This window comes from Eretmochelys imbricata, chromosome 3 (genome assembly GCF_965152235.1).
Source record: "Eretmochelys imbricata isolate rEreImb1 chromosome 3, rEreImb1.hap1, whole genome shotgun sequence".
NCBI classification, from domain to species: domain Eukaryota; kingdom Metazoa; phylum Chordata; order Testudines; family Cheloniidae; genus Eretmochelys; species Eretmochelys imbricata.
The window spans coordinates 206897199-206916366 of record NC_135574.1 but is presented as its reverse complement, the minus strand read 5'-3'; the positions used below and the strand labels follow the sequence as shown (position 1 = coordinate 206916366).

At 41.9% G+C, this 19168-nt stretch overlaps 1 protein-coding gene across 1 annotated transcript in view; it reads right to left on the bottom strand.

Moving 5' to 3' along the window:
• Window positions 1–19168, bottom strand: part of XRN2 (5'-3' exoribonuclease 2) — an 85847-nt gene that overhangs the window by 11810 nt on the left and 54869 nt on the right. Inside the window, exons 25-27 of the mRNA XM_077814162.1 lie at window positions 11759–11827; window positions 11542–11676; window positions 9865–9998 (exon numbers count right to left, since the gene is read on the bottom strand). Of these exons, the coding sequence (XP_077670288.1) occupies window positions 9865–9998; window positions 11542–11676; window positions 11759–11827 (338 nt within the window). The remainder of the gene's footprint in view (window positions 1–9864; window positions 9999–11541; window positions 11677–11758; window positions 11828–19168) is intronic.

Below are 19168 nucleotides of genomic sequence, written 5' to 3'. Positions count from 1 at the left end.
TTGTGGAATTTTTACAACGAAAGAAATTACGACTCCTACCACAACTTTTGAAAAGCCTCTTTCAGACAACGTTTAGCATTACCACCAAATACATCCACCAATAAGCCAGTATGTGTGAACTTTGTAATTGGGGGGGGGGGGAGAGAAACACATTGATAATGAATTGCCATATTTTTATAAGCATCAACCAATAATTCTGTCCTCTTTATTAGGCTGAATTATTCACCATACAATCGGAAAGCTGATAGGGTGTAGACATGATTTAAGAATACTATATTTTCAACTTTGCTGGCCACCAGAATATAATGATTTACTCTGGGTCCTTTTGAACAGTTATTATACAGACGGGAAAAAATTGGCAAAATCTGGCTCAGGACACATGGCATTGTAGCAGTAAGAAACGGTAATGAAAGGGACCACCCACTTTTCAATTGTTTTCTTGTAGTCAAGCGCTAGCTCTGTATAAAGATGTACCAGCAACAACTTTGCTTTAATAAGACATGCAATTAAATGGCTGCTGTTCTTCTAAATAAATTGACCAGTAAACAGGATGAAAGAAACATTTAATCAATAGCTCCCTGGTCAGTTCAAAACACTTAAATTGTGTCTCAGTCAAAAGCTTCAGTTTCAGTGACATCTTTGATTATCTTCAATGGTGTTTAAGTGTGACCTAATTATAACAGCTGGTTCCAGAAGTTGTCTAATGGATATACTGTGATAGGATAGTAATAGCCTGTTAAATTGTCAATATTCAAGGACACCAAAGCTTAGCAATAATTTGATAGAACTCTACATTTACTTTTTCAATTGAGCTTTTAAGAAAAGCATGGAGAGAAGGAAATCTGAGCCTCTCTTCTAGGAACTCAGACTGGATTGCTTGTGCATTTTAATGGTCTGATCTGAACAGAAACCTTTTATGGTAGCACTTGAGAGAACTCTGTATAGTGCAGGCAGGTCCTACTGAAGATAACAGCTTTGCTGGTGGAAATAAATTCTGATCTCCAACATTTCTGCTCTTCCTGCCTTGGGCCTCCTTTGATCAGAATGGGTCATGCTCACATCGGCCAGATTACAAAGTTACTTATAGTGTGGACAATATATCCGTTAGAGACTAGACTGGGATTCCCCAAACTCATTTCACTTGTAACTAATTGCTAATTTGAAGATAATGCATTATATATAAAAATAATGTTTTAGGGTTGCCAGAGAGTGGCTGGGGAATTTATGGGATCAAATTAGGATAAGGAAAAATTAGACGAATCAGAAGATTTAAACAGTGAGGTCTATTAGAGAGGATAGGATACTTTACGAGAAGTAGATTCATCATTCAGATTAGGACAGTACCAAAGCACTTGACTATGTACTGTAGACAGGGAATAGTACTGACTATACTGGCCATTTTTCAATCTTCCATGACCCATAGTTTCAAACCGCTCATTTTAAACAAACTCCATTTGAAAAGAGACGCAAAATGAAAGATCTGCATTTCAGGATTAAACATTTAACCCAAAAGGTATGCCCATAATTCTTTTAATTAGGCTGTCCACCTGGTGTCTCATACACAGTCCTGGTAAATGGCCCCACTTTTATATTTATAGAGGTCAAAAAAACTGTCCCCATTCCTGGGCTTGGACTCTACCATGGTGATCCAGCCATATAAAACCTCTAGGCTAGATTCCTTAATTCTCAGTACCTAAGCAATACGGTCATCGGGTTCCTAAACTGACAGCTGTTCCACATGCTCAGAAACATCACCCCAACACTCTGGTCTCTTTCTCTGGCTTCCTCTTGAATGCCTGGTCAAATTCATGGTTTTGGGTCTTGATTTAAGGGCTCCCCATGAAATCCTCCCCCAAGTTACTTCAGAGACCACCTCACAGTGTGCTAACAGATACATGCCACTGAAACAGAACTAAGAGTTTCACAAGTCAGATTTGTGTTCAGGAGACAGAGCTTTCAGCAACTGACCCACAAACCTGGAACTCACTGCTGGAGGAGGTTGGGATGATCATGAACTTTAGCACTTCCAGAGTGAAGTGCAAAACTCCCTTTGATGTAGCTGTCCCACAGACACCCCGCAAAAAGAACCATGTAGTGAACAAAAATTAAGTCCAATCCCTGCTGACTATAGGGAAGAGGGTTTTTTTTTTATGTGTATGCTTTATAATATTGGAAGCCACTCAGATACAGCTGTAATGGGTCCTGTAAAAGAACTGACAGACAGGCTGACCAGATTCTTGTGTCACTGCTGATGGACAGCCGCAGCAGTATGGGAGACCTGGGGGTGGGGAAAAAGGAGGAGGCGAGTCAAACTGCCCTTTCCTGTCTAGTACACAGAAGATGGAGTGGGGTAGAGGGGAAGGCGAAGGGAGGGAAACTTCACACTTCCAGCAGCATGGAGATGCGGTGCTCCCTCTTTTCTTTGCAGCCAGAAAGTAGGGGAGCACTCCAAGCAGCCAGGAGGCCAAGCAGATGAAAGAAGCTGTCCTTGTTCCTGGCAGTTCAGGGCTACACATTTAATCCAACACTCACTTATAAAAACCCCATGTCTTCTGCTCCTCAATAAAGTCCAAGGAAAGCCCTCCAGTGAGAGGAGGTTAGTCCCCACGAGGTGTAGGATGTATCTTTCATTTTGACCCCCAAATCACGAGCGCCTGGTGTATGTGTGTTTCAAGCTCTTTAACCTTCCCCTCCAACTGAAAAGTTAGGACATAGCCCCCTTCAGGAAGTAACTCTGATCAAATCTCCTTGTATAGCACCGAGGAACACACAGATTAAGTATTCAGAAGCAGGAATATCTTAATAATGAAGTAGAGTTTAAAACAAACTTATTACCATTCGTTTGCATGGTTCTGACAGAAGATCACTTTAAGAAGGAAAAAAAGCCTGAAAGTGAATTGCACTTCAAAAAGGTACAAGCAGGAGAGGAAAAAATGACAGTTAATATTTTCTTTGGTCTTTACAAATTAGGCATTTCCTAGAGCTATAAGGCCATATAAACTGCCTTCCCCAGCAACTCCTCAAGTAACAATTTATCTAATCAGTGTAGCAATCAAAGACAAGATTTCATGTTTACTGATTGCATTAATCAAAATCACTTTTCAAATGCAGCTAATTGACAAGTTTACTGACTGAGATGAAAGTCATAAATCACATACTCTGGATTGTAGAAACCAAATATGCCATTTGCACAGTACCACCAGACTGCACTTGACTCCCCCAAGTTATCAGCACACAGACAATTATTCATCAACTGAAAATTGGTACATCAAAGTCAAATCAGAGAACAACGGTAAGAAACACCCACAGCAGGCTCTTGAAAAAGAGGTGGTGGTTTGATTGACCACATTGCCCTTCTAGAGTCCCATTTTACCTCATCATATATAAAATACAAATCTCCTAAAATAAAATTCTGCTTCTTCAATCCACAGTTTTAACTGCATTCTCTCTACTTTTTCCAATACATTTTAAACACAAAAATTGTGAGAGTTTTCCAGGAGCTCTTTAGTCAGATTACTATCTTGACATACAACTATTCCCACCCATCAAGGCCTATCTTCTGATCTCATCTGTGGTTGTTTTATAGTTATACAGAAAGAAGCTGCTCAGATCGGATTTTGATATAATTTACGTGTGTCTCATTTAGAAAATCTTTTCCATTTGGCAGTGTAGGACTTCCTAGCTGAAGACTTCTGACTTTCCAACATCATCTCCAAGAACTCCTGACAGAAGACGAGTTTGTCCTCAGGCTTATTTGAGGCTCCACTGGTAGAGCCTTTGGATTTCGGTGAGGCATGTGTCCTTGAGTTGAAAGAGAAGGTACAAGAAAGCTGCCACAGCTAGATCCAGAAGCCCATAGTACCCAAAAACCCTGTTTAGCCAGAATTAGGGCTATCAGTAGGATTATAGCTCAATCCTTTCTTTATTGCCTTGGGAACCATTTGTATTGGAGGAAACACATATAGAATTTTTGCTCCAGTTCAGTAAGATAGCTACTGTCTACTGAAGGAAGACTCAAATGCGAGCTAAATTGCTCTCAGCTTGAATATGTGTGTGTGACCAGAGCTCCACAGAAAACCATCAACTGTGGGTTGTCAGCAGGCACAGATGTGGGCTGCACTCTTAGAGGCATCCTCCATCAGTAGGACCATAGGAAAAAAGTGATCTGAAGAGAGATTTCTTCTGAAATCAGGTTAGTCTGTATGGTATCTTGAGGTACCATCACTGGATTGCAGAGGTCTTCATTCTCTACCTGGCAAATGGGAGCTGAGTTAAGATACATGATGCCATTAATTCCAGCAGCCTCAGGAACACAAACTAGGTATTGACTGGACACCACCAAGCATTTCCTGAGATCCTTCTTGAGGAAGGTCAACTTTTGCTAATGTTGACACTACCATACTCCAACTAGGGGTCATCTTTTTGAGCAGAACTGAAAACGGATTTCTCTTGGTTTATCCTTACTCCCTGTAAGTCTTTGGCAAACCAGATTGTATACTCTACAGCATCTGCTCCCTCACTAACCAATCACTGAAGTATTGGAAGAGATGGATACTAAGCCTCAAGTGAACTGCCACAAAATTTAGGGTAGTTAGTAAATAACTTGAGTGCAGCAGAAAGGCCAAACTAGATTTTCATGGCCTGAGCTAAAGCTTCCTCCTGGAAGGCCTCAGTATCATCAACAGAAGAGAAGGGAATAGGCAACACAGAAACTGGTGAAGAGTAAGGAAGCTTCTCAATCTTCTGTCCCTCCTCTTCCTCCAATTCAGATTTTATCTTCTTAAATGGAGATAGTATCAAGAGCAGGCCATCTCTCAAGTCTGTGTAGGATGCTTAGGAAATGGCGAACACAACGGCAACATTTTTACCCTCTTGCTTTTTGAAAGATGCCTTTAAGATGACTGAAGATGGCAACTCATGCCACATGCTAAAGGAAAGCTGAACTGCCCATAAGATTGTTAACTTGACATCCCTTTTCCCTACATGGGTGGGAAAGTCCAGGGGCATAAGAACCAATCCTCATGTAACAAAAGAGTAGGGAAAACAGCACTAGAGAAATAATAATGACAGAAATGGAAAATCTAACATTAGGAACAGACTGGATTTTAGATTTGCAGGACCCCACCAAAAGAAGGGGAGACTTCAACAGCACCAAAAAAAAGCTGAACTATTATCCCTGGAGATAGATGCTCAAATGAGAATACGAAATGAAATGCTCCTGTCTTGGCAAGTGTTGGATATGAGAACCAATCAAATCCAAGGACCCATTCAAGGAACAATCTGCTCTTTTACTGAATCTTCCAATTGGTAGAATGGGGCTCCTTTGGAAAAACGTAGGAGAAACCCCAAGATCGCGCCTGAGGCAAACTGATGGACTGGAATTCCACGCTGGTCAGTGGATTCAAGCCTACTCAATTTGAAGGAATGATGGCATTGGGACATATTTGTATCTGGAGTGTCTTCTATACAATGAGATGCACTCAGATGCTATGGTGATGCAAGCCACATAAGTACCTAAATGAAAAGGTCAGCTCCATGTGTCTAAGGCTCAGAGGATTGCTTTGAAAGTTCTCCTTCAAAGTGCCAAGACATTATCTTTAAAAATGCAGAAATCAGTACCAGACACTCATGGTACTCCAAATGGGTTATTCAATCCCAACATTTGTTTCCTTTTCTCCCTTCAGATGAACACAAAGATTTGAAGTCTAAGTATTTCCTAAGACCAAGGCAAAAGACAGTTATGCCTTCCATTCTGATTATCACACTCTTCTCTCCACACCATTACATGTTCTCTTCTATTTTTGATTACTATAAACACTTTTTAAAAAAATCAAAGTTAGTAGTTAGGGCTGGTGTCCCTAGTCTCTATTTGCCAGAGGCTGGGAATGGACAACAGGGGATGAATCGTTTGATGATTACCTGTTCTGTTCATTCCCTCTGAAGCACCTGGCATTGGCCACTGTTGGAAGACAAGACTCTGGGCTAGATGGACCTTTGGTCTGACCCAGTATGGCTGTTCTTATTCTTAGTAGCCACAGCCACTCCACATTGGTTAGAGCAGCTGGGAAAGCTGCATGTGCAATCTGATACCTCATAAATTTAAAGTTTTGATCCTGCACTCCTTAAGTAAACCTAATTTACTTTGGGACTGGACAATAAGTTTAATTTAAAATGGCTACCATTATTTTATCTCTACTGTTCACTTCCACTGCCTGTGGCTTGTTATTACTGAAATATAATGAAATTTGACACTCCCATTCTGTAATTAATTTTCTCTTTCTCTCATGCATACGTGCAAGCTGGCTAAAAGTACCGCAAATTTATAACATTTTCCCATTAGCTTTTTGCTCTCTCTAGTCTGCTTGTCCCAACTCTTCAAAACTAGCTTGGTCACTCATCTTTTTTCCAAAATCGGTTTTCCCCAGAATTCAATAGAGAAATGAAAGTCATCATTTTAGTACCTTTTCAGGCAGTTCACCTAATTTTCCTCCTGCCTCTCTGTGGCTCAGTTCTCTCCATATATCTGCCACCATCATTCCTCACTGTATACAGATTGAGCATGTAGCAGTGTCTGATCATGGGAGAAAGGAAGGTGGAAAGCTTAAGAATTTCAATGTATGAATGATTAATCATTTTAGGGTAAAAAAAGCCTACTTTAAAGAGCCTCTTGCCATCTGAAGCATGGTAACTGGGCCTGAACACAGGAAAAAGTCTTACTCCCCGTGCTCAGTCTCTTCTCTTGCTGTTCTGCTCTGTTGTTCAGGATACAAAATCCTCATCTGACATGTTTTCTGCTGGTGCTTCAGAGATCAGGATTCTGGCAAAGCCTGTACTTTCATGGTTGTTCATGAGAGGTTATCCAGTCAAGTCTAAACACACTACATGTTCTCAGAACCCACCAAGTTTTTCCCCCCACTCCTGTTTCTAACATTGGGATGTGTGCTCACGGTCAAAAAAGCAATCCTGCTTGATGAAGTACAAATGCAGTTTTACAGAAAAGATCTTAGAACATTTTACTACACTATCACCATACAGAATAGCATCAAAGCTGTGCAACAAAGAGAGCAACCACACAAGAACAATCATCTGGAAGTGAAACCCCTAAGTGACTTAGGCCTTTAAAACAGATGAATATTGAGCAATTGTGGGCACACCAAACATATTGGCATGTCAGGTTAATGAAGAGTTTGTAGGAGGAGACTAAACTCATTTCAAATCATGACTATTAATATTAACCAGGTGTAAGGTGACAGTCAGTGAAATTTATCTATTATGCCACGTAGCTCAGGCATTTTTCCAATCATACAGTGAATACCCAATGATTAAAGTACAGAGGACTTTTAAAGATTACCTTTTAGAAGTTTTTCAATATTTTCTAGGATTGTAAGTATCCATATTCCCTTTAATATGATTTTGACTACAGCAGAACCCCATTTACCTGAGCCTCCATTTTCCGTCTCTCCATATTAACTGAACCCCCAGTGTGCACACACAGGAATACGGAAAATTGACGCTTTAGTCCCGGCCCCCACCACCCATGGCTGAAGCAGATAACTTAGCTTTGCAGGGGCCACTGTGGTGTGGGGCCCCAGGAAATTGCAATTAAAAGATTAAGAAACACTGTTGTAGACAGTCCCTATAATGTTCAGGGTTAGAGTGTAAAAATTATCAGTACCTGTACAACTTGTTAAAAATTCATATTGGTTTTCTTGTTAATAAATGAACAAAACTTTATTTGCAAGAACTAAGGGTTCGTATATTGTGTTTAGTAGGTAAGTAGATGAGAAAGGAGGTATGTTTTAATGCTTTTCCAAGATGGGTCAGCTACTTTAAAAGCAACTCCGCATCTTAAAATAATGGAGAGAAAACTCTTTGCCCATTCTCCTGATTAGCTGAATTTTTTATTATCCAGTCTGGCCCCGGTCCCAATTAGATCGGATAAACAGGGTTCCACTCTATTTAGTGCTACTTTGAGTAGAGTTTTCCAATCTAGACAGTTCAATCAACGTCAGTGTAACTCTTATGTTAAACATCTTTGATGCAAAATGTCAGTGTTGACATTCAAACGGCTACCTCAAAAAGTGCTGATGTTCATGTAGTGCTAAAGAGAGGCACAAAGGAAAAACAGGTTTTTTACTTCCCCTTTGAGTACAAGGAAATGGTCAAGTTTCCTGTGCAGGACAGAACAGTTTAAATATTGAGATTTGCAACATCTCAACTTAGTTTACATCAACACAAGCAGTTCAAGCCATTTCTTTCACACTTATTTTAAAAGTGAAATGGGCTCAAAATTCAGAACCCCTTGAATAATGAGGGACTTAAATAACTGACAAATCTTTGAACAAAGGAATAAAGTTTCAAATTCCCACAATACAACAGTTTAAACCCTTTCTTTCTGCCTCCTACAGAAAAAAGTTCTCAAAGCACTAACACACAATACAAAGGTAACAATTTAAGTAGATTAAAAAAGTGAAGTCTGTTCAATATTCTAGCTCTTGGCAAAAAAAGCAAGCAACTAATTTTGTAAAGGCTGTATATGATGGTAGTTGCCTTGAGACATGTCTTATGGTTTTTTGGATTGAAGCCATGCTTTACAGTGATAAGCTAAATTGAGTGCTTTGAGTTCAACAAAGAAAGGGTTAAGGAGTGACTGAATCAGAGTCTGTAAGTGCCTACATGGGGAACAAATATTTGATAATGGTCTCTTCAATCTATCAGACAAAGGTACAATGAGATACAATGGTTGGAAATTGAAGCTAGACAAATTCAGACTGGAAATAAGGCATGAATTTTTTACCAGTTAATGTAAATAACCATTGGAACAATTTACAAAGCGTTGTGGTGGATTCTCTATCACTGGCAATAAAATCAATTTTGAACATTCTTCTAAAATATATGCTCTAGTTCAAAGAGAAATTGTTTTGGGGAAGTTCTGTGTCCTGTGTTATGTAGGAAGTCCGACTACATGATCACAGTGGTCCCTTTTGGCCTTGGAATCTATGGTAACTCTACATGCACAAATGCACTTATTTCAATACTAGAGTACCGTATTAATATTGCAGAGGCTGGCCAGCGGACCCCCACAGTGACACAGGCATCTGTGCTGCTGCCTCCAGTCCCTCCCAGCTGAATCTCTTGGAGACTCAATTTTAGGTAATGCTGCTGCTAGATTTTAGTAGTTGCACTTCTATATTCCGACAAAGCATGTTCATTCATAGATTGAGAAAAGACTTCTTTTAAATTAAATTGATCACTTTTCTGTTTTATATTGGCAGGCAACTAGTTTGCTATTTTGTTGTTTTCTGCCAACATAATAGAAACACCATGACGTGAATTTTTAAAAATGCTTTCCTCAGCAGTGATTTAACAGGCTGGCTCCTAATGTAAGAATACAACCGAGCTAACATCTAACGTCAGCACCTGTAACACTGGGGGTTGGGGAGGGAAGAGGGGCGGGGAGAGAATGACAAGGAACTGCAAAAAAGCATCCGTCGTCACCCTAGTCACAGACTGGGCACTGGTCCATGCTGTAATGCAGTTACAGCAGTAGTCACTTCTTGTTTTATATAATGGTTCCCTTCTCCAAAGCAGGACAGTGGGGAATCTATATCAGAACCCATGAAGAAGCAGAAACATAATTCATTTTACTCAAGTCTTGTAACTCCTAACCATTCGAAGTGCCTTTCCTATAGTCAGCAACCTATCAAGAAAAAGAACCCACGAACATGCTCTTAAACCAAATATCCCTTTAACTTTATTGTGAAGAATACTATGTAGTTGTAGCAAAATAAAAGTCAGACAGTTCAATTTTAAAATTCATTAAATTTGATAATGCAGGGGAAAAACAAAAACAAAAAAACTTACTTGACAACAATTTAGGAATCTGTGGTTGGCCACCTAGAAGCGGTCTGTAGGGGTTTCCCTGATAAGCCCCAAGTGGTGCTGCATTACTGTAGACTCCACTTCCTGACTGTCCTCTTTCCCTTGACATTGCATGGCTGTAACGTAAAAGAAATGGAAAGTTATTTTCTCAATGTCATCTTACTAGAACAGCTGCTACCAAGCCAATGAAATACCACAGCTTCTCCAGTGTAGTGATGGAGATGCTCATGAACAGTGCAGCAATTCACCACCTGTAAGGGTCCCATGCACATCATGAACGAAGCTCACATTTTATGAGCTGGTTGGTTAAAGTGAAAATTCTCTTATACCACAGCTTACCAAAGAAAAGTAGGGTGGGTTTGGTTTTTTTTTTTGTTTTTTTTTGGGGGGTGGGGGGGGACAGGACCTGTGTGTGTGCGCACAGTGTAAAGTTTAGGTAACTATCATACATATTCTGTAGAAAAATGAAAATGCGGATACATTTAAGAGCGGTTTCATTGTTTTGTGTAGAAGTAACTTCACATGAAGGTTCTGAAGTTGGTTTGTTCTGGAATTTTCTTGTATTTTTAATTAACGTTTTAATAAGACATGTTCTCAACATAGCGACCATTTTGTGACGGCAAAGCATGGCAAGAGAGAAGTTGATTCATGTGCACTTGCAGTGAAACAATTCTATTTACCAGGGTGTGAATGGAAGGAAGAGTGTGGCTTGCAACTTGTCATTCCTCATCTTTCTTCCAGGCCATAGTTCAATGGACAGAGGCTCTCACTTTCCTAGCTTTCTACAAGCGCAGTCTCTCTCCCTTCCCCGAGCCTCTTATCTATCTCTAGTGCCTTTGTCTTCCTCCTTGAGAAAGAGGTTGAAGCCAGCTGTCCAAATGATTGGGACAGTCTGAGCTGGCTGTTTGGTAATGTTAATCACCTTTAAAACATTTTCTGTACTTCTAAACTGATAATACTCCACAGTGGCTTGTTAGATCGACTTATTCTCCCCAACGAGCAGATTCAAAATTACGCATGCCTGCCTGTGCACCTCAGCTTAGAAAAATACAAACCTAACCATTAGTTTCCGACGTATAATTTCAGATCATTCCCTTTGCTTGCAGCATTACTATACGGGAGTCCTAAATCTCAGAAAAATCATTTGGAATTTTGGAGCTGCATTACCAGTTAAACTTGGTGAACTGACTTCCATCTTTGTTCAAAGTACTACCAAAAATCAAATGGATTATGGCAGACCACATGAACTTTGAACAAATGTAATTTAAGAAAACAAAAACATGGAAGACATCCCAGTTCTAGTTACACAATCTTAACTATTACTTCCGTGTAATATTCTCCTTGTAATCTCCAGTACTTCAAAGGGGTACTGAAGAAACACAGCAGGAAAGCCAATTAGAAATACTTTACAGAAAAATATCAAACAGAAGAATGTAAGCTTACTATAAAATTCAAGTATTTGAGAACATTTTGAAAATGTAACTCATCAGTACCGATTTTCAACATATAATTGTTTAAGTGTCCTACATATAAATACCAACTTTAACCATAGATCATTGTATATTCCTTTATTATTAAAAAGGGAAGATAAAAGGCATCTCAGCAAAGCAGTTAAGGACTGCTACTTTAACTGCTACTTTCACTCTCACAGCTACTCACCCTAACGTTCTGAATGCCGACTGGTCCAAATGAACTGGCCTTCTGTCTCGATTAAAACCAAGCTGGGGCCTCCAAGGCCTGCCATTATTGTTGGTTTTTTCCCAGTCACCCGGCTTCAGAACTGGTGCAGGTTTTCTGAATATTAAAATTAGAGAACAATAGTTTACTTCTCTACACATCATTATAAAAATGAAGGAAAAAGATGACGATTACTTACTTTGCTCCAGGTAACACTACAGCTTTGAATACAAAGTCTTCTTGAAATTGTGGATCTTTGAAATTGATACTAAGAGAAAAAAATATTTGAGATAGTTATGCTGGATATACATTTGGCCTGATAAGTAAGATCAAACTATCCTAATGAAATAGTAGTTTGTTGCATTATTTACAGAACACTTAGCTGAATTATTTTTTTCTAATAGCCAAGTTATTAGTTTGCTGTTTATCCATCTATCCCAAAACTTCCGGCAAAAAGTGCAGGCAAGGGCATACGGGATATACTGGCTCAGACAGCCCCCAATATACTCCAGAGGGATCACAGAACCATAGAATATCAGGGTTGGAAGGGACTTCAGGAGGTCATCTAGTCCAACCCCCTTCTCAAAGCAGGACCAATCCACAACTAAATCATCCCAGCCAAGGCTTTGTCAAGCCTGACCTTAAAAATATCTAAGGAAGGAGATCCCACCACCTTCCTAGGTAACGCATTCCAGTGTTTCACCACCCTCCTAGTGAAAAAGTTTTTCCTAATATCCAACCTAAACCTCCTCCACTGCAACTTGAGACCATTACTCCTCGTTCTGTCATCTGCTACCACAGAGAACAGTCTAGATCCATCCTCTTTGGAACCCCCTTTCAGGTACTTGAAAGCAGCTATCAAATCCCCGTCATTCTTCTTTTCCGCAGACTAAACAATCCCAGTTCCCTCAGCCTCTCCTCATAAGTCATGTGTTCCAGTCCCCTAATCATTTTTGTTGCCCTCTGCTGGACGTTTTCCAACTTTTCCACATCCTTCTTGTAGCGTGGGGACCAAAACTGGACACAGTACTCCAGATGAGGCCTCACCAATGTCGAATAGAGGGGAACGATCACGTCCCTCAATCTGCTGGCAATGCCCCCACTTACATATCCCAAAATGCCACTGGCCTTCTTGGCAACAAGGGCACACTGTTGACTAATATCCAGCTTCTCGTCCACTGTAACCCCTAGGTCCCTTTCTGCAGAACTGCCTAGCCATTCGGTCCCTAGAATGTAGCGGTGCATGGGATTCTTCCGTCCTAAGTGCAGGACTCTGCGCTTGTCCTTGTTGAACCTCATCAGATTTCTTTTGGCCCAATCCTCTAATTTGTCTAGGGCCCTCTGTATCCTATCCTTATCCTCCAGCGTATCTACCTCTCCTCCCAGTTTAGGGTCATCTGCAAACTTGTTGAGGGTGCAATCCACGACATCCTCCAGATCATTAATGAAGATATTGAACAAAACCGGCCCCAGGACCGACCCTTGGGGCACTCCACTGGATACTGGCTGCCAACTAGACATGGAACCATTGATCACTACCCGTTGAGCCCGACAATCTAGCCAGCTTTCTATCCATCTTATCGTTCATTCATCCAGCCCATTCTACTTTAACTTGCTGGAAGAATACTGTGGGAGACAGTGTCAAAAGCTTTGCTAAAGGAACAACACGTCCACCGCTGTCCCCTCATCCACAGAGCCAGTTATCTCGTCATAGAAGGCAATTAGATTAGTCAGGCATGACTTGCCCTTGGTGAATCCATGCTGACTGTTCCTGATCACTTTCCTCTCCTTTAAGTGCTTCAGAATTGATTTCTTGAGGACCTGCTCCAGGATTTTTCCAGGGACTGAGGTGAGGCTGACTGGCCTGTAGTTCCCAGGATCCTCCTCCTTCCCTTTTTTAAAGATGGGCACTACATTAGCCTTTTTCCAGTCATCTGGGACATCCCCCGATCGCCATGGGTTTTCAAAGATAATGGCCAATGGCTCTGCAATAACATCCGCCAACTCCTTTAGCACTCTCGGATGCAGCGCAGCCGGCCCCATGGACTTGTGCTCATCCAGCTTTTCTAAATAGTCCCGAACCACTTCTTTCTCCACAGAGGGCTGGTCACCTCCTCCCCATGCTGTGCTGCCCAGTGCAGTAGTCTGGGAGCTGACCTTGTTCGTTAAGACAGAGGCAAAAAAAGCATTGAGTACATTAGCTTTTTCCACATCAGTCACTAGGTTGCCTCCCTCATTCAGTAAAGGGCCCACACTTTCCTTGACTTTCTTCTTGTTCCTAACATACCTGAAGAAACCCTTCTTGTTACTCTTATCGCTTGCAAGCTGCACCTCCAGGTGTGATTTGGCCTTCCTGATTTCACTCCTGCATGCCCGAGCAATATTTTTATACTTTTCCCTGGTCATTTGTCCAATTTTCCACTTCTTGTAAGCTTCTTTTTTGTGTTTAAGATCAGCAAGGATTTCACTGTTAAGCCAAGCTGGTTGCTTGCCATATTTACTATTCTTTCTACACATCAGGATGATTTGTCCCTGTAACCTCAATAAGGATTCTTTAAAATAGAGTCAGCTCTCCTGGACTCCTTTCCCCCTCATGTTATTCTCCCAGGGGATCCTGCCCATCAGTTCCCTGAGGTTGTCAAAGTCTGCTTTACTGAAGTCCAGGGTCCGTATTCCGCTGCTCTCCTTTCTTCCCTGTGTCAGGATCCTGAACTCGACCATCTCATGGTCACTGCCTCCCAGGTTCCCATCCACTTTTGCTTCCCCTATTAATTCTTCCCAGTTTGTGAGCAGCAGGTCAAGAAGAGCTCTGCCCCTAGTTGGTTCCTCCAGCACTTGCACCAGGAAATTGTCCCCTACACTTTCCAAAAACTTCCTGGATTGTCTGTGCACCGCTGTATTGCTCTCCCAGCAGATATCAGGGTGATTGAAGTCTCCCATAAGAACCAGAGCCTGCAATCTAGTAACTTCCGTTAGTTGCCGGAAGAAAGCCTTGTCCACCTCATCCCCCTGATCCGGTGGTCTATAGCAGACTCCCACCACGACATCACCCTTGTTGCTCACGCTTCTAAACTTAATCCAGAGACACTCAGGTTTTTCTGCAGTTTCATACCGGAGCTCTGAGCAGTCATACTGCTCTCTTACATACAATGCAACTCCCCCACCTTTTCTGCCCTGCCTGTCCTTCCTGAACAGTTTATATCCATCCATGACAGTACTCCAGTCATGTGAGTTATCCCACCAAGTCTCTGTTCTTCCAATCACATCATAATTCCTTGACTGTGTCAGGACTTCCAGTTCTCCCTGCTTGTTTCCCAGGCTTCTTGCATTTGTGTATAGGCATCTGAGATAACTTGCTGTTTGTCCTGCTTTCTTAGTATTAGGCAGGAGCCCTCCCCTTTCGCGTTCTCCTGCTGGTGCTTCCTCCTGGTATCCCATGTCCCCACTTACCTCAGGGCTTTGGTCTCCTTCCCCCGGTGAACCTAGTTTAAAGCCCTCCTCACTAGGTTAGCCAGCCTGCTTCCGAAGATGCTCTTCCCTCTCTTCGTTAGGTGGAGCTCATCTCTGCCTAGCACTCCTCCTCCTTCTTGGAACACCATTACATGGTCAAAGAATCCAAAGCCTTCTCTCCGACACACACCTGCGTAGCCATTCGTTGATTTCCACGATTCGACGGTCTCTACCCAGGCCTTTTCCTTCTACAGGGAGGATGGACGAGAACACCACTTGCTCCTCAAACTCCTTTATCCTTCTTCCCAGAGTCACGTAGTCCGCAGTGACCTGCCAAGAATGATCTTGAGCAGTATCATTGGGGCCCACATGGAGAAGCAGGAAGGGGTAGCGATCCGAGGGCTTGATGAGTCTCGGCAGTCTCTCCGTCACATTGTGAATCCTAGCTCCTGGCAAGCAGCAGACTTCTCGGTTTTCCTGGTCGTGGTGGCAGATAGATGACTCAGTCCCCCTGAGGAGAGAGTCCATCTCTCCCTGCACTAGAAGCCAGCCCAGGAACGGATGTGGAGTTGTTACTCCCATATGCAATAGGGGAAGGCCATCTGGCAAGCCCTTAAACATGGTAGGCCCAAATGAAGGCTCTATCTAAGAAGATCATTCATTTTAGAGTGAAAGCAATCCTGTGGCGCAGCATCGTATTCGCAGGTGCCCGAGGAAAAGAAGGGGACTGAAGATCCCACACACGGTATTTCACATTCTAGCAGAAGTTGGCAATGCACAGGAGAAGGTGGTAATGCTTGCTTGGTGGGCAGACAGAGGTAAAGAGACTTAGATTATAAGCTCCGTGGATCAGGGACAGTCTTTGTTCTGTGCTAATACAGCACCTAACAAAGGGGTGTTAGTCCCTTACTAGGGCTCCTAGGTGTTATGTGAATACAAATAATAAACAAGGAAAGCAAGAAAAAAAAAGTAAAAGAGTAAATAAAGGAAAGTCTTTTTATTAATCAGTATTTAATGTTCTTGTATCTGCATATTTTCCCTCTGGAAAGGGGAGGGGGAGGGCAAGGGCCAACTGTGCACTCGAGGAAGAATCTTCTGGCCAGTTAGCGAAAGGGTTGGTGGGACTCTCTTCCATGGAAGAGTACCGTTTTCCCTTGCATTTGATGAAGGAAGCCCCATTTCCCAACTGAGCTGCCTGTCGTTCCAATACATGGATATGTAAGTTGGCTTCAGTGGCATTCTGTAGACGTAGTACTCAAGGTGACAGGAGCACACTATTCTGGCTACCCTGGGCCAGTGGAACAGCCCCTGGAACTGGGGAGAGTGGGGTGGAAAGGTATACCCCTTCCCTCAAAGTGCGCTGGGCACAGGTGTGCTAGAGCTGAGGATAAGGCACTCTGGCTTGGCCTTAACCAAGAAAGGTCTGGTGCCAACTGATGCAAGTCATTCTGAATCACTCTGAAGAGCTGTTGCATGAGAAGTGACCAGAGCCTAGATTCCCATCTCTTCTAGCCCTTGGTGACACACAAAATACCTGCTGAGAAGCTTAGACTCACCCAGGCATCAGAGGCAATGTATGTGTGGGTCCAGCATAGACATTGTTGAATCACATTGAGAGCATCATTTGAAACCTGTTATCTCACTAGCTACCCTATGACAATGCAGAGTACCCACTGCACTGAGAGGAATAATGAAAAAGGAGAACTAAGAGGGAAACCATGCAATAAAGCTACTCTAACAATAACAAATGTTTGTTTTCAACAAGGAAAACATGTCAGAAGGAAAAACAGCTGGAGGCTAGAGGGAGTCTGACTACATGCTCCAGTGGCTGGAAAGAATTGCAGGGTGCTGCCATGGGTCTTGATACAAACCAGGGTCAAAGCCTTTGGTATCTCATAGGAGCACCGCAACAAGGCTTTACAGCAGAAAAAATGTGATTATTACAATCTGGCAGGGGGGCCCACAGGCAGGTGTAGTACCTGAAACTACTTTTAACTTGTCACTAGAAAGTAACCAAACTCCCATTTGACCATGTTGTCCTTTTAATAATATCCTGAACAGGCGCATCCTGAATATTTCAGTCTTGAACAGCCTGCAAGCAGATAGACCTATCTAGCTGAGCCATGCTATACCCCATTAGAGACTAGGGAGTACACAGACCATGACTGATTTTCACTGTCTCAAGTATTTGATAGATCTCCAGAAGTGAAAGGTTACAGGCGCAGCATTAGACACCCACTATTGCAATGTACCAACTTAAAGTAAATCAGAATGACCTACAACATACTGGCTCTAATTCAATTTACTGCCAAGTGCATGAGTAATTCAATCTTTTGTAACTAAAGATTTACCTTTGGAAGATTTGTATGGTTCTGGGAGGACAACAGTATACTTCATGATGAATAAAGAACATCATGGTTAAGGCAAAGTCAACATTTATTCCTAAACATGCTGCAACAAAAAATAGGCCAAATCAAAAGAAATGTGGCTACAGGTGAAGATTTCACAATGAGCGGGATACTTGTTTTTTCTGTCACTTGGTCTTCTCTGAGAAGACATTTGTCAATCTGTGCCAACATTACTGGTCGGGCCCCGCCCACATAGATGCAGCCCTATGCATTCAAAGTAGGCCCATAAACACTACCAGATGCCACCAGCCTCAAAGAGAAAGCGGGAATGACAGAACACATTCAACAGAATACAGGAGGACTGCCATGCATTAGAAGGTGGATTCTCTGTGAAGACTCCAATTTACAGATGAAAAGTGGTCCCATTCTCATAGGAGAATCCATCGGTCAGTCTATGGCTCTATTACATGGACAGAGAAAGCAACAGCACAAAAGGCACAAAAGACTAAGAAAAGGAGACAGACTCCCTTTAATCAAATGAAGGCATTAAGTCAGAACAGCAGAAAAGATACAGGAAAGAGAATGAGCTTCCAGACATGATTGTATTTATTTTTATTTTTAAAGGGGAAATGGCCTTCAGGATCCTGTGACCAAAGGAGTTTTCAGAAGATGCCTGTACTGTGGTATAACAGCCCTTCAAAGGCTTGTCAGGGCAGCAAGTGGGTCTGGGAGTGCCTTATTCCAGCATTTTCTGCCAAGAATACAGTTATAGGACTGGGAATGTGTGTGTTTAGGGAGAGGAAGTGCTCTAGGGAGGGCAGTAATCCAAGACTGCTGCCTCTATTTAGGACCTGAGACCAGTGTACCCAGGACAGGGTGGGTGGTAAATCCCCTCAGCACTTTGGAATTGCTAGGATATGATTGCTGGGAAGGGAGCAGAATATCATGTAGTCAAGGAGGCAGGATGGCTGGAGCCCTTTCCTCAGGACAGGGAAATGAATTTTGCCTTCTTGGAGGGTCTTCTCTTCTTATAAAAAAGCAATAAAACTTTGCCACCAGACCCCATGGGGAGAATAAAGATGTGGACAAAGAAACCCAAGTGGAGAAAGTCTGTTATACCATAACTCCATAGATGTAATCCTTTTGTTTGCTTAAGCCCTCAACAATATCTAAAGTGAATGAGTGGAAGGAAATCAATCCCAGACAGAGGACATCATTTTAGACCACATCAGACTGACACTGGGTTTGACTCACTGAGAAATGTTAACTTCATATGACCTTTGCATACACATGGTGCTAAAGAAAGGGTCAAGCAGCAGGTAGCTTTCTAAAAAGCTACCTTATTAAGGTAAAACTTAAGAGCCCTTATTAAGGTAAAATTTAAAACGGAGGAAGAAAAATTCCCTGGTAAGGTAAAGAGGAGAACAAACCCTTAGAACTGCGCCTCAGTTTAACCCTAAGGACAACCTTATTGGGGAAAGCTGTAGGAAGGGTTTCTTACAGATAAGGGACAGACCAAAGAACGGAGACTCCAACCTATTACACTGCAGTTTAACTTTAAAAAGGGATACTGTCAATTTGACTTTATTGATCTTTACCCTTACAAAAATAAATTCCGTTTGATAGAGCACCAAATAAGCAGTATGTCATGAGTATTTCCCGCAATATTTTTAAAATGCAAATGAAGATTTTAACTTGACACGTTAGATTTTTACTTGTCTATACTGTCTGAAGGACAACTCAGGTTCAGAAACCTACCACGACAAAGTTCATGCTTCATGTCAGAACACAAGATAAAGTTAACAATATTG